Raw genomic sequence first — 15,390 nt, 5'->3', positions numbered from 1 at the left:
AAATAAGGGTTAGGTAGTATATATATTTGAGTAAAAAAATGGTACTAAAAGAAGTTTTAAACTTTCAATCCACCCAGTCCCATGAAATAAGATTTTCGAGTTTGGACAATTCTGTGATTTTAAGATTCATATGAATGTATATTAATGGTATTCTGTCAGCTATATAAGTAGTGTACATGTTTTTCTAGTTGCTACTGAAAAACAAGTATGCCAAACCCTTTTATGGATTGATAATCATTTCGCCTTGTTTGCTTTGGCTCTCCAACTTTCAATTATCCATGTTTGACCAGTGTATATAGTTGTGGTCTAATTTCCTCTCACTTCTGAAGAATACTGACTAATACAGTCAGCCAAATGATAATAAAGCCAAGTAAATATGAAGAGGGAAGCTTGATATACCTGGGGTAAATAAACACAACTTCAAACGTTTGTCTGCACGACACTGATCCCGACTCCAAGTTAGGTGTTAATGCTCAGTGCCAATATTGTTATGTAATGCGTTATATAATTCGTATTTAATCCCTGTATTGGTAGCCTATGCATGAATGCCAGGTACGAAATGGACCAACTGATGGGTATGCATGGTCTATATTTTTTTGGGTGTTTGACAGTGCTGTAAAAGATCATGGAAAGGACACATGTAATAAATTATTCATTCAAGTTTTTTTGCACATATTTCATATTACCGAAGTAAAATTTCATAATTGTAAAGGCTGGGTATTGGCCAGAGATTTCGTATTGCGATATATTGTGATATTTTTATTAACTGTATTGCGATATGTATTGCAATATTTTCAACGAAAATTGAAAAAAATTACAATGGCATTTTCTTATTATAATAACTTTAATTTACGTGTAGAACGTACAAAACTATGAAAAGTAACCATATAGAAAAATTTAACAGCTTCTAGCTGTCTTACTGTTTGGCTGAATAGCAAACCTTTCTTACATATATTTTTATATCTAATGACTAAATTCCTTAGTCTAAGCATTTTGCCAATATATCGATATTATAAAAACGTATTGCGATACGATATTTTTTGTCATTGTATTGTAATATACCAAAATATCAATATTTTTGCCCAGCCCTGAAAGTAACTTTAGATAATGCATGTGCAAGTGATTCAAGTTTAAAGGAAATGAGTTAAGATCCTCAGAAATTTTTTCTTAATATTTTGGGAGATGTGAATGAATTAAAAAATACTGGTACAATGCTTTTAAGATGGAGACCTGCTTGGATTTCTGTTCAGTATAATATTGCTTCAATAAAGTACATTTAGATAAATAAAGTGCAGCATAAAGTGCATTTAGATAATGGTCTATCTGCAGTGTACACTTGTAAATCACAATATTGAAAGTATAACCATCAGAAAGAAATTAATGTTTAAAATCGGTCACATCCAAATTTATAGATACTGATATTTGTATATAGTTTCTCAAAGAAAGTTAAAGCTTTAGGAGATCCGAAGTTGTAAATTCCTAGTCTCTTGAGTATCTCGCATCTAGTTTTAAATGCAAAGCACATACTCGTAGGCAGCATATATTATCTCGACCTCAATAGATTTTATTCAAAGGAGGAGAAAATTTGAAAGTGTTTATATAGTCCTGCTGGTAAATGAATTCGGCAAGATTTACAAAACCGAGTCTGATAGGATTATCGTATACTTGAACGTAATTACTTGGGGGTGATCTTCAAGGTTTTAGAAAGTGGGAGTGAAAGGGGAAAATATAGGTCTCTTTCAAAAGGAGTTTTATCGACGGAAATATATTTTGCATATGTCATCCAAGTTGCCGAGATGGTTAGAGGAGTAAAAATATAACAGCTAGGAGTTTGTGTTTATGCGACATGATAGTTCAGTCTTGTCCAATATTTATAAAATCTGAACTTAATCTATAAATTTGAATTTCAGTAGTTGCAGATTTCAATTAGGGAGATGGGGAGGGGGATTATAACAGAAGTGCAACTCGGAAAGGGGGGGGGGTCAAATGAAAAATTTTACTTATTTAGACGTCATTTAAGAAAATATTTTCCAGGGAATATGGGGAAACTCACAAACCTTCAATCACTTTGCCCAAATGTTATTCGATTGGTCTTAGACCAAAACTTTACAGTAGGGTCCTTTTATACTGATATCTCTATCTATTACACTATGTATCTTGTGGACCCCCTCAATCTGTACACAAACAGAGGGGGAAGTTATTGATTGCATTTGAACCTGAAATTGACACCAGATTGGGGATTAGTTTCCTATTCGGGGGCTTTCTCTTTTCTTTGTGGCCAAACATGGTAGTGAAACAAATAGGATGTATTGTTGATTACAGCCAATCGATCGCAGGCTATTTGATAGAGTTGTTATTTTGAAAGTTTGCAATTAATATTGTATGTAGTGATTTGTCATTCATTTAATCCTTTAGAATATAAGTTCAGGGCTGAGAAGGGTTAGTAGATCTGTACCAGAAACCATGTCATTGGTTTCTAACATGAGAGTAATTAAGTATTTTAAATATTTTTTTTTTACTACTCCACATCCACTTCAACACCACACCCCCATCCCAACCCCAGGCAAGAAGTAGATAAAATACTTTAACATGTGAACATACATTCTTACACTTTTATTTAATAGCAACATTTATTTCAATTTCATCAAGTGTTAAAAATTAATCAAAAAATTAGAGGGTTTCTCAAATTTTAATCAAAATTTCCCATCAAATTGTATTTGGTCATATAAGTATATATACAAGTATGCCTGACCAATATTTTTGTTGACCTAGCTAGAAGTGGTTTAAATGTAAAATCTAGGAGAGAGATCCACCCAAAATATGTGACCTCGAATCCAAGTTCAAATAGAAAAACAGCTAGTTTACAAAAATTGCAGTGTTGCTTTCACCATGTTTAGCTTTACAGATAAACAAGTTATTAACTTCTCAATACATGCACTTGAAGTGTGGTTGAAGTGCATGATATTGCAACTTTATTCGTAGGGTTTACGCATGTTTGGAAAAAAATCTTGAATTAATTTTTACTTATTTGACATTAATGCCACTGGATTAACACCTAACATGCAATTTCCCCCCAAATTAGGGTCCACTGTTGTTTAATCTATCCTGACCCCCTTTGGTTTCTGATGGCTACAAGCTTAATATTTGGAAGTTGATCTGATTAAAATGACTCGTTTGTCAAACCATTCCATTGTTGGTGGGATAAAATAGGCCATGTAAAACATTTCACTTTGACAAAAACTCACACTAGCTACCGTTTCTACTGATAAAGGCAATTCCAAAATTCCAATGTTCTAAAAAGGGAGATTTTTTTTACAAAGATAATTTTGGACCTTTGATTCTTAGATATGCCCCCCAATTAATTACAATTTGTAATCAAAAGTATGAAAAAATAAAAAAAAAAACTTTGTGAAAGATTTTAGTTCATATCTGAATGGAAATTGAAAGTGAAGGCTTCTGAAAATGAAATAAAACTGGCAGAACTCTTCTTTATGAAGAGATAAGAAAGCAGCAGTTTGTGAATACAAACCTTTTTTCCAAATAGAATAATTTTTAGCTCTACTGGTCAGAGACCAGAAGAGCTTATGCGATAGTAAGGTGTCTGTCGTCCGTCCATCTGTCTGTCTGTCCGTCTGTCTGTAAACAATTTTTCAAAATGCTACTCCTCTTACAGTTTTCGTCTGATTTTAATATAACTTAGCACACAATTAGACCTCACTAAGATACATAGAATAGTGCATCGGTTTTTGATTTCGATGAACGATGTTGCCATGGTTACTTAAAAAATAGAATTTTCTGTGAAATTCCTTTAAAACGCTACTCCTTCTACAGTTTTGGTCTGATTTCAATATAACTTGGCACACAAGTAGACTACACTAAGATACATAGAATAGTGCATCGGTTTTTGATTTCGATGAACGGTGTTGCCATGGTTACTAAAAATAGAATTTTCTGTGAAATTCCTTTAAAACGCTACTTCTTTTACAGTTTTGGTCTGATTTCAGTATAATTTGGCACACAAGTAGACTACACTAAGATACATAGAATAGTGCATCGGTTTTTGATTTCGATGAACAGTGTTGCCATGGTTACTATAAATAGATTTTTTTGTGAAATTCCTTTAAAACACTACTCCTCCTACAATTTTGGTCTGATTTCAATATTACTTGGCACACAAGTAGACTACACTAAGATACATAAAATTGTGCATCGGTTTTTGATTTCGATTAACAGTGTTGTTGTTACTAAAAATAGAAATGTCTGATATTCCTTTAATACGCTATTCCTTCTACAGTTTTGGTCTGATGGCAGTGGCTTCTATTCTCATCCTTTGTTATAAGTACAAACCAGTAGAGCTACAGTCTCGACTGAGACTTCTGGTTTAAAACATGCAATTTTACAGAAAAACTATTTTTGTCAAGAATTTTGATAGTGTCTGAAACTTTATTTGCTTTTTGTTTTCTAACAAAATAAACAAAGATTATTTTAATAAGCCAATACTAATGAATTTCTTGATATTTGAGTGATCTTTACAGTGTACATTATCGTCACATTTACATGACAAACAGTGATACATTTAAACAGGAATCTGTTATATCAAAGGTCTGTGGTTATTTATTGACATTGCCCACGGCTTATTTGGGTTTCATTTCTTAATGTTCAAATTCCATGATAACATTTCTATATGCAGACAGAAGACAAATTATGAATGAAAACACGTCTGCCAATTTTGGAGGCAATTCGCCATGAAATTAACATGATCGAAGGCTTGAAGATCTTTCAGAAGCAGATAGGAAAATAAAACTGAGCGATTATCATCGGTTTAAAACGCAATTGTTGCCAATTGTCACCTGGTTGTAATTCCCTGGTTGTAATTCGGAATATGAATTTATGGTGTCAATTTTAGTTTAGAGTTTATTAATGGGTTTTGAGCGGGAAGTTCTTATATTTTCGGTGATTGAGATAAATTATAGCTTTCAGCTGATCTGTAAAGTCTAGTTGATTCACGCCAGATTGAGGCGCTGTAGAAATCTTAATGAGCATGCTGAGAATCTGAATTTGACAGTTAAGTGATAAAATTTAACTTTTCAAAAGATGTCTTTTGACCACACTATTATTAAAGTATCCTCTTTCATCAGGTTAGGTATAAGTCGTGAATTTGTTTTTTCCCCTTTCCATTCATGATTTAAGGCTTAAAGTACAGAAGGTGATTTGATTCTTTTCTCTGATGTTGTATCATGCACTAGCTCTGAAAAAAAAGAATTTATATTGAAAAGTTTCTTTTGACCAAATGTAGAGCTTTGACCATGCGGATTCTTTTCAACTTAATTTTTGCCTTCATGGAGAGTATATTTCACATTTAAGATTTCCTCTGTTTTGCACATAAATGCATATAGCAAATTATTAAGTTCAAATAACATTTTTACGGTACAAAATACGGTACCACCCGGCCATTTAATAGAACAGTACCATAGCAGCTGATTTGTACAATTACCGGTACTGGGTTGATTGTCTGAGGCCGCAGTTAATTCTTTCAGAAAACAATGTTTTTCATGATTATAGGAATTAATTTAAATTTGATATAGTAAGACAAAAATACATTCAGCAAATCAATATTTCAAAAGAAAAAAATTATGTTTGTAAGTAAAACAGCTGTTTTAAGTTATGCATTTTGTGACAAACCCAAATACCTGCTTGTACCAGAACTATGACAGTTAAACCTTTGCAAGGTATCCCAGCAATGTGGTGTGTTTGTGTGTCAAAGATGACACCTCTACTTAAAACGGATACTTGACCCATATATTTAATCATCCTGACCAAAGAAACATAAATATGTTCTTGGGAGTGTGTTTTTGATATTTTGTATACAAATACTCTAAAATATAAGTTAAAAAAATAGCTGAAGTTTGTAAATACATGGTTGCATGACTATTTTTGGATAAAAGTGGCATTTTTGTACATAAGGGATTGCAAATATTTCACATGCATTGCATATACCTATTTAGTTACAGATATCCATCAGTTTATATTCACCGAATGTGAACATGATATCTAGATATATTTACATTTCTATTGATATCAGGTTAAACTTTCAGTAAGATGAGAGGAAGAAAATAAAGAATTACCAAATGTTGCATTTTAAAAATATGTTAATGAAAATCATATGTTGATGATTTTCAGAGATAAATAAAGAAAATTTAAAGTGTTTTCATATTTTACTTAAATTCATGCATTCTTGAAATATCTTTAAAAATTCTAGGAGGGTGCTTCTCCCTCAGTTTAGGCCATATTTTATTTCTTATAATTATTAGTACCGGTACATAAAATACTTAGAAGGGGTTGCATTAATGAACAACAGACTGTGCCTATTTTTGTCTTCTCCCAATTTTTTTTTAGAATTTTTATTTAAGATTGTAAACAGATTTATTGGTTAAAAAATTTTCCTTTTGTTTTCTGGTTATGACAAGGAGCACACAGCAGGTGTGTTCGGTCGACAGGGGATGCTAACTCCTCCATGGCACCTGATCCCACCTCTGATGTTGTTTTAGAGGTCTGCGGTGCTCTGCTTCAAAATTTGTATTGTTTTATAGAATTTTAAACCTTAAATATTGTCTGTTATCTCCAATTTTATCTGTTGAGTACCATATTGCAATTCAAGCATCTAAAGAGATTTTTGTTTGTTTATTGGTATTGACAAGTTGACATTCAATGACAAATTCAAGCATTACCTGTAGAAAAAATAAATTCAATACCATAAAAAGATGTATTTGTACTTGCATGAATAAATTCATTCTTAAAACAAAATTATAAAGGAGCTCATTATAAGCTATAGTCAATGATGACTCTTTAATTCTGACTGTTTGATTTGTATTTTTTGCTATAGATTCTAATTTTAAAACTTTGAATTTTGTAGATGAAAGAGAAGACATACAAAAAAGATCCTTTACCAAGTGGATAAATTCACAGCTGTCGAAAGTAAGCTATTATAGACCTTTTAACAATAAAGTGCCTGTTTAATTAAATGCTTTGAAAATTCTTAAATGAATTATTTATGATATCAAAAATGTCTTACACAAAGGTTATGCATTGTTTGTCATTTCAATGTTTGGTGCCAACAAGTACATTTTACGGACTTTTCCCCCATATAAGTAGTATACGTAGATAATTTTATTTCAATGTCATTTCAATAGATTCCACGCCTAGTAGATATGTAGTACTTCTGCTTGACGCGTGTAATTGTGTCTAAGTCTGAAAGTGATTGATCTATTCAACTGTTTCAGAAAAAATATGATTTCAATTTGTACATTTATAATTTTAAATTTCACAACATTTCTTTTATAGCTTTATGTATGCATGCATGTGTACATATAGTTGTAAATTTGACTCTGTTCAACTCTAGCTAGAATTTTATTTGTACATGTACAGTGGAGCCTTGTTTATCCGGATGCTTTGGTTCCTTGTTAATTTGTCCGGATATGTGAAGTGTCTGGATACCTGAATTACCAGTTAAACAAGACGGACAAAATAAGTTTAAATAATTTTGTTCCAATGAAAAATCGTCCGGAGACTGAAGCATCCGGATATCTGAAGGTTCACTGTACAAGTATAAGAACTTCAGAATCGGTTGAATCTATATTAACATTATAAAAAACTTTTCACTGAGGGAGACATATTGTCATTTTGTTGCAATATTTGGTACTCGCACTTTTAATGTGCATCAATACATTGATATACAGATATAAAGGCTACAGTTTAAAAGAAACACACACAGGATTTAAATTCAATGTGATTAGAAAGATTTAAAAGATATATAAATCACATGGTAGTTTTCAGGTGGTGTATTAATGATTTCATTATTCAAAACCATGTTTTTGAAAATGCTAAATGAATTTACAGATTATTTTTGATAAGGAAAGCAGTTCAGAGGATTTAGAAATTGAACAAACAGTGCTGCAAGGATTAATAAACTATCAATAGAAGCAATATGTTTTTAATTTGAAGTATGCTGAACAAAATGTGACTTGTATGTCGTGAACTTTATATCAATTAAAATTAATGAAATGATGCAAGTGCCAGGAAAATTTGTTTATACTATAAAGTGCTTTCTTTGGTTGTTAGTAAGTGTACATGAATTAATATGTTGCAGTTGTTGCAGAAATGCATCACCAAGAACCAATGTAAATTTTATTTATTTTTTCAGGCTGGTCATTCCCTGGTTACAGATTTGTTTATAGACCTCAAAGATGGCACCATTCTACTGTCACTGCTGGAGGTTCTTAGTGGTAAATCTATGGTAGGTGTCTCCAAAGTCACTGGACATGTATAATTCAAATGTCAAAGACACTATAGAATAGGTTAAGGTCACTGCTGGAGGTTCAAAGTGGTGAATTTATGGTAAGTCTCTCCAAGGTCAGTGGTTCTCTCCAAGGTAACTATATGTCAAATATCAAGGACACTATAATTTAGGTTAAGGTCACTGCTGGAAGTCCTCAGTGGTAGATCTATGGTAGGTCTCTCCAAGGTCACTGTATATATCCAATGTCAAGGACACTGTAGTCTAAGTAAAGGTCACTGCTGGAGGTTCTTAGTGGTAAATCTATGGTAGGTCTCTCCAAGGTCACTGTATATGTCAAGGACACTATAATCTTAGGTAAAGGTCACCATTGTAGGTGTTCAGTGGTAAACCCATGGTAGGTCTCTTCAAGGTCACTGTATTTGTCAAATATCAAGGACACTATAGTCTATGTAAAGGTCTCTGCAGAAAGTTCTTAGTGGTAAATCTATGGTAGGTCTTTCCAAGGTCACTGTATTTGTCAAATGTCAAGGACACTATAGTCTATGTAAAGGTCTCTGCAGAAAGTTCTTAGTGGTAAATCTTTGGTAGGTCTCTTCAAGGTCACTAAACATGTATTTGTCAAATGTCAAGAACAATATAATCTAGCTTAAGGTCATTGCTAGAGGTCCTCAGCAATCTTTGAGAAAAGTAATATTTATTTAGGAGAAAAATAGAGCATAATGTTTGAATCGCAAATTAAAGTGCATACAAATAATTACATAGAGAATTAGATATATTTATCATTAAAATAATTTTCACAGCATATGTGTCTTAATAAATCACATGAAAAGAACAATTAATGGTACAGTCAGGACAGAAGCTTTTGTTAATGAACAAAGCAGAGGGTTATTGCTGCATGCACTGCACTAGATTCATGAAATAAAATCAATGATTATTGAACAACAGATGTCAAATTAATTAAGACTTGAATAGCTGGTGCCATGAGGCAGTATATTTATAAATTTGGTGTTTTTTTACAATCAGTTTCTTAATCAAAATATAGTAAAGGTCAACAACATACATATACATGTATGCCTTATTAATATGAAGCACAGGAGTTCGCGTACCTTTCAATTTTATTGAAATTTTTAGTAAATTAAAAAATTTTACTATCTATAATAATAACGTGTGTTATTATCAAAGGTATTACATATTTTTTTAATTTACTAAAAATTTTGGTAAAATTGATAGGTACGCCAACTCCTGTGATATGAAGCAATATTTTTCAACCTAAAATGGCTATTAAATGAGTTTTACTGCTGCACATGTGACATGTCCAGTAAAATTCAGTAATTAAAATCTAATATTTATTTCCCAAAACTTTAAAATTCAATTTTAAATTTAAAATTTAGCTCTTGAATGTTTGAAAAATATATCAGTCGAACAGATTGCAGAAATATTTAAATTTTGCAAAATGCAGAAATCAGAGACCCTGATAATAACTTTCACTATTGTCTTTTTTTTTGACAGGGAAAAGAGAAAGGTCGCATGCGAGTTCACCAGATCAACAATGTGAATCGAGTCTTGGACGTGCTCGCTCGAAATTACAACGTGAGTCACGCATTCTCCATTAATATCCCTTTAATTAGAATTGATGTTGCCGGAATTTCGGGGAGTTTCTTGGGATTATCAGGCAAAGTCATCATTAGTGCAGTTGTAATGGCTTAATATGGCTTAATATGGCCAATATTAGAATAAAAACGGGAAGCAGTTCCGTTAATGGAGGACTCAATATAGTAAAATAAGCAGCTGTGAAAATCGTTTTATTGTTACTTGTGTCATTTTGTGTGGAGCGGGACATCTGAGGTTTTTGATATCAAGATCTGGGGAAAAGATCAAGTTTGCTTCTAATTTTTTTATTGATTAGACATATAAACAGTTTGTAGACACATTGCACCACTTTCTTGTGACACTAGTTGCTTTATTAAAAAAAAATGATTGAGAATTAAAAAAATTTAATGAACATTCAAGTCTGTAATGTATAATAATTGCTTCCCAAATTCCCAAAACTGCATTATTTAGAAAGTTGAATTTCCAAGACATTTTTTGATTGGCTGCTTTTTATATCTGGCTGCTGTCTGGGACCCAGCCTTTAATTACTTCATATGTAAAAATAATTAAATTTAAGCTTTACTGATCTTACATGTATCCCAGTAAAGTTGACTGTTAATTATTAATGTATGTTGTATTTAAATTATTGTGAATCGAAATGCATGGTAAGGCTTGTTTTGTGTATATAATGAAACCTTTTTTTTTTTACAAATTGTAACTGAACTTAATTCTCATTTTAGATTAAACTGGTCAACATCAGCAGCAATGATATTGTGGACGGTAACCAGAAACTAACACTAGGTCTGGTCTGGAGCATCATCCTCCATTGGCAGGTTAGTGGTGTAGTGGTGAAAATTTTACCTGCGCAAACAGCTGATTCTTTTTAAAATCCATCTTTTGTCCTACAAACTTTGAGGGGATATAGTTAAGTGTAGATGATATTTTGAGTGAGTGAAAGTTGCACAAGTGACAATTTATGTTTGGATGATTGTGTTCTTTTGCAATGGATGCTCTGCTTTGCTGTGCTCTTTTTCTTTTATCTATTGGTTCATATCACTATTATCAAACAAGTAAATTTGAGATTAGTGTGAAATTTATGTGAAATTCTTAATAGTTTTCCTGTTTTGTAAAAAAAAAAAAAGATACTCAAGTGAAATTCAAGTGGTAGTGAAATTGGATTGGTGGCCATAAGCTCATTGGTTTCCAGAAAGCTCAAGACTGGTAGAGCATGTCTGGCAGCCAGTGTGAAAAGTATTTTTAAAGGTTTTCAAGTGAAATTTATATTCTTTTTGCTCGTATACGTTCATGTTTTCATCAGAACCAATTGTTTAGCTTTTAAAAAAATGTTAGACATGTTTAACTTTTTCAGGTTAAAGATGTAATGAAGGATGTAATGGACGACTTGAGACAGACGAACCTGGAGCGTACGTTGTTGACGTGGTGTCGTCAGTGTACGGAGGAATATCAGAACGTAGATATCCACAACTTCACCACCAGCTGGAGGGATGGGCTCGCCTTCAACGCCCTCCTACATCACTTCAGGTGACCCCTAAACAAATATAGCACATTGTTTTGTACTAAGTACAGTCAAAGCTCATTATATTGAACTCACTGGGACCGAGTTGAACCGACAAATCATATTTAAGAGGGTTTTTATAAAGTGATAAAGTGTTTGGGACTTCCAGCTCACTGTTACATACTGTAGATTCCTTATATTTTGCAAGTACTTATTATTGTGAATTGGCTCTTCAACGTCATATTGCGAGAATAACAATTTATTTAGTGAATTAACGGTAGATCAAGATTGAGATTTTACATTCAATTTGGTTTCAGCACCATAAAAATAAAAGCGAGTAATTTTATTTTGCGGATGATGTTTATCACGAAATTACATGATAATTAATTCCATGCTTATAATTGGAATCTAGTACAATATAGGAAGCTCAGCTATTACTTTAATGTTTGACTGAGACTGACTTTTTGTTCTACTGTTTACAGACCCCAGTTGTTTGTGTATGATGAGCTACTGAAGAACGACAACGAGACCAACCTAGAACACGCCTTTCGTATTGCACAGGATCATCTCAAAATCGACAGACTGCTAGAAGCTGAGGGTATGAAATAAAATAAATCTTGCTTTAATGATTTTTATCATAATTTAAGATATAGTTTTTATTCAATAACCTCTTCCTTCCTTTTGACCATAGTCTGAAATTTAATACCCAGGTAATTGGAAGGGGTAGGGGAGAAGGGGTACAGCAGCTGTAGGGGAGAAAGGGTGGGGCATAGAAGTAGAACAGGTTGAAAAATATTAAATGATACAATAAATGCATAGATTTTAAAGTGAAATGAATTTGAGAGAATTTTTCAAACATAACAAAATTTGCGACTTTGTACATGCATTTTGAAAAAGTTTCTTTTATGATAATAGAAATAGATTTCAAACCAGGCTAAATAAGTTCAGAAAAAAATTGCAATACACAAGACAAATTGCACTTATAAAGAAGTTAATGAAACCATCAATTATTCATGTAATAAGATAAAGACTTTGCCACAAGGCAGGGAAAGTCTAGACAAACTGGTGCACACCAGATGTAAGCTGCTGCATTATGTAGCAGGTGTCACTTAAAATAGTTTAATTCCTAAAAGAAAAAAGCTTCCACAAAGAGGAGATTTTTTTTCTTCAAATTTCTTTCCTTTTATAAATATTATAGAACATATTTCCATTCATTTCTAAAAAATATTAAAATATAATGGTAATTAAATATATAATAATTGTATAATGGTATATAAATGGTAATTGCATGTACTGAATTATAATGCTATTACATAATATATTACATAGTTTTATTTTACATTCAAAATCATTGAACAAGACCAAAATAACATTTTTCATATTTTATATATAAAGTGCAGTATGACACTTACAGCATATAATTATATTGGTTATTCCTACATACAGTTCATTAATATAAAATTACTTTCACAGATGTAAATGTAAAGACCCCCGATAAGAAGTCCATAATGATGTACCTCATGTGTTTCTTCCAAGTCCTCCCCCACACCGACATCCCCACCCCCGAGGACGACCTGCCTCCCTCCACCCCCTCCTCAGCCACAGAGAATGGCAACTTCCAGTTTACTGACCACAACAGTAACAAAGAGGTAAGAACGGATTAAGATATCAGTTATATAGGAGAAAGTGAAAAAGCAATTCACCTTAACCAGCAAGGCTATTCACAAAAGGCAAATGTTGGTGTCGGTAATTGTCAGATTTTAAGGCATATTTTTATTGTAAAGTTTTCAACTTTGATGATGTGAAAGTTGATGAAATTGATGAGTTTCTAATAATCTTCAGTTTCCACTAATGTCAACTTTTATATTTCTGTTGAAAAGGATTGTAAAGTACATGTTCTAGTAGGTTGGCAAAGTTTTCCGCTCATTTATGATTAGATATGATGCAAAAGTTGGACAATTTCCACAAATCATACAATTGTATGTGTTTCAGCATGCAGGTTATGATAATTGTTTTTATCAGTTAAATTCATTTATTTATTTTTCATTAGTTTCTTCAGTAGTGAATGAACAAGATTGAGCAATTTAAAAACACTGTTGTCTGTTTTGAGAAAGTAAAGTAGATAATTGAGATATAATGTTCTAGAGTTTAAATGTCCCGTATATTGGGTATTATTGTTGGTAAAGGTAATGAGTAAACACCTGCTTTTAAGCTGACTTATTATGTTTAAAGATCCATAAATTTCCTTATATGAAGATAAAGATCTGGTCCAGTTAACATTTATAAACAGGGAATTGTTGACTGTTTCTTCTGTCAATCAAGAGGCCTAGAAGAGTTACCTCCCTGAAAAACACACTCTTATAGAATCTGACATCAAAACTAAGGAGTGGATGTTCAAATATTGATGAATTGGCTTATTTGGTTTGAGCTTATTGTTTATTTGCTGAAATACTTCCACTAACGTTCAATTCACCTTTGACTGAAAGTCTTCTTCATTAATAAACTTTTGAGATTTTCCCTAAGGATGCATCAGAGTTGCTGCCCTTCCAATTCGCTCTTCTATGTTAGGAGATGAAATTGTTTTGTTGATAAAGTTCTAAGGAGGGCATGACATTTCGGTTGTGGGCAATGTTTGGATAGTTTTAAAAAGAAACGTCGTGAGGAAAATAAGCAAAATGTTGTAAGTAATTAATGATAATATTTTAATGTTTTGTATTTATTAAAATATCAGGTGTCACATGAAAGTGAAAGTACAGTGTTGACTACCAAACTTTATGAACGGGGCGTTGTGATAATGGAATGTGTGCACATGTTCTTTTTCATCCATGTATATCCTCGCTCTTTGTGAATGAAAATATGCAAAATGCTATTGTATTCTAATTCAACAGTTTCAAATTGAAACAGTGCACTGGCGTTAATAGCTAATTTGTCAAGTACTGTGCATAGTGTTGCCCAGAAGTTGTATTATTGATTTTGATTGTTATCAGTCACAGAATTAGTCCAGGACAATATTGACTTATTGTTGACACTCACTGAATAGTGTACTAATTGTATAGGACACAGGATCCCATGCTTGTTTCATAAATATGGAAATACTGTGTAGGGTTTTCTTCATTTGCATTTGTTCTACATCCGAGTTTTCATCTTGCATGCAGGGTTCCCCGACCTAGTTCAGTGTCTATATAAAAAGACTGGTTAAGGACTATGTTGCACATTCTTCAAAAACTAAGCATTATTTAGAGTGTTTCTTCAGTTTGAAATATATTGAAGACACTTTTATTCTGTTTGTGGCACATTGCTAATATGTTGAAAGAGAGTTATTTGTAATATAATATACAGTGGTAGGGATCAAAGAAAATGCTTATGAGTATCATTTGGTGTTGAATCAGATTCACACACAATGCTATAAAAAATTATGGCAACCTGAAAAATTTCCACACATATTTGAATTTTAAACTTTTAACATTCAACTGCTGCAGGTCCAAAAGGAAAGCAAAATATTTTCAAAGAAATGACTTTCAAATATTTATTGGTCATTAAAGACTTAATTAGAGAGTGCATATTTTAAAATTCAAGCCTGCATTAAGAGGTTTTATTTCTTGCCATGTTTGCTAATTTGTTTAATCTGTTATGGGATGCCAATCACTTAATCTCATTAAGGTATAGTGAAACAAATTTATGTGTAAGATTTTGAATATATGGTTTCCCCTTCCCCCATGACCCGAGTCTTCCTTGATATTATACAAAAAATAAGATACAAAAATTTGTAATAATGCAACATGGCAACATTTGGTTGAATGTCCAGGTTCTGTATTTCATTTCTTTTTAAAGAATTCTTTGAAAAAATCTTTTTCATTTGTTATTGCCCTGCAACCTTCAAATGCAATCATCGTCAACAGCTGTATATATACAGAATGAAATGAGTAAAGCAATAGGAACTGATTAAAAGGCCATTCGCTATCATTGGCAACAGTTACCCCCAAAATTG

The 15,390-nt window shown here is 32.4% G+C and overlaps 2 protein-coding genes across 7 annotated transcripts in view; both read left to right on the top strand.

Moving 5' to 3' along the window:
- LOC134246891 (dystrophin-like) overlaps nt 1–15,390 on the top strand; it is a 156,460-nt gene that overhangs the window by 10,043 nt on the left and 131,027 nt on the right. For 3 of the 6 annotated variants that reach the window (XM_062729235.1, XM_062729233.1, XM_062729234.1), the window contains exons 2-8: nt 6,914–6,975; nt 8,201–8,293; nt 9,806–9,886; nt 10,627–10,719; nt 11,256–11,428; nt 11,885–12,000; nt 12,876–13,051. In XM_062729235.1, the coding sequence (XP_062585219.1) occupies nt 6,914–6,975; nt 8,201–8,293; nt 9,806–9,886; nt 10,627–10,719; nt 11,256–11,428; nt 11,885–12,000; nt 12,876–13,051 (794 nt within the window). Of the gene's footprint in view, nt 1–6,913; nt 6,976–8,200; nt 8,294–8,575; nt 8,602–8,770; nt 8,786–9,805; nt 9,887–10,626; nt 10,720–11,255; nt 11,429–11,884; nt 12,001–12,875; nt 13,052–13,976; nt 14,083–15,390 lie in introns of those variants that run through there. The other 3 variants (XM_062729236.1, XM_062729237.1, XM_062729239.1) reach the window with 3 other exon arrangements.
- LOC134246897 (uncharacterized) overlaps nt 1–15,390 on the top strand; it is a 211,539-nt gene that overhangs the window by 143,646 nt on the left and 52,503 nt on the right. The window lies entirely within an intron of this gene.

This window comes from Saccostrea cucullata, unplaced genomic scaffold, assembly GCF_032062105.1.
Source record: "Saccostrea cucullata isolate Sc308-1 unplaced genomic scaffold, CSIRO_AGI_Scuc_v1 ctg111, whole genome shotgun sequence".
NCBI classification, from domain to species: domain Eukaryota; kingdom Metazoa; phylum Mollusca; class Bivalvia; order Ostreida; family Ostreidae; genus Saccostrea; species Saccostrea cuccullata.
The sequence above is the reverse complement of the archived record's forward strand: the minus strand, read 5'-3'. Positions and strand labels throughout refer to the sequence as shown.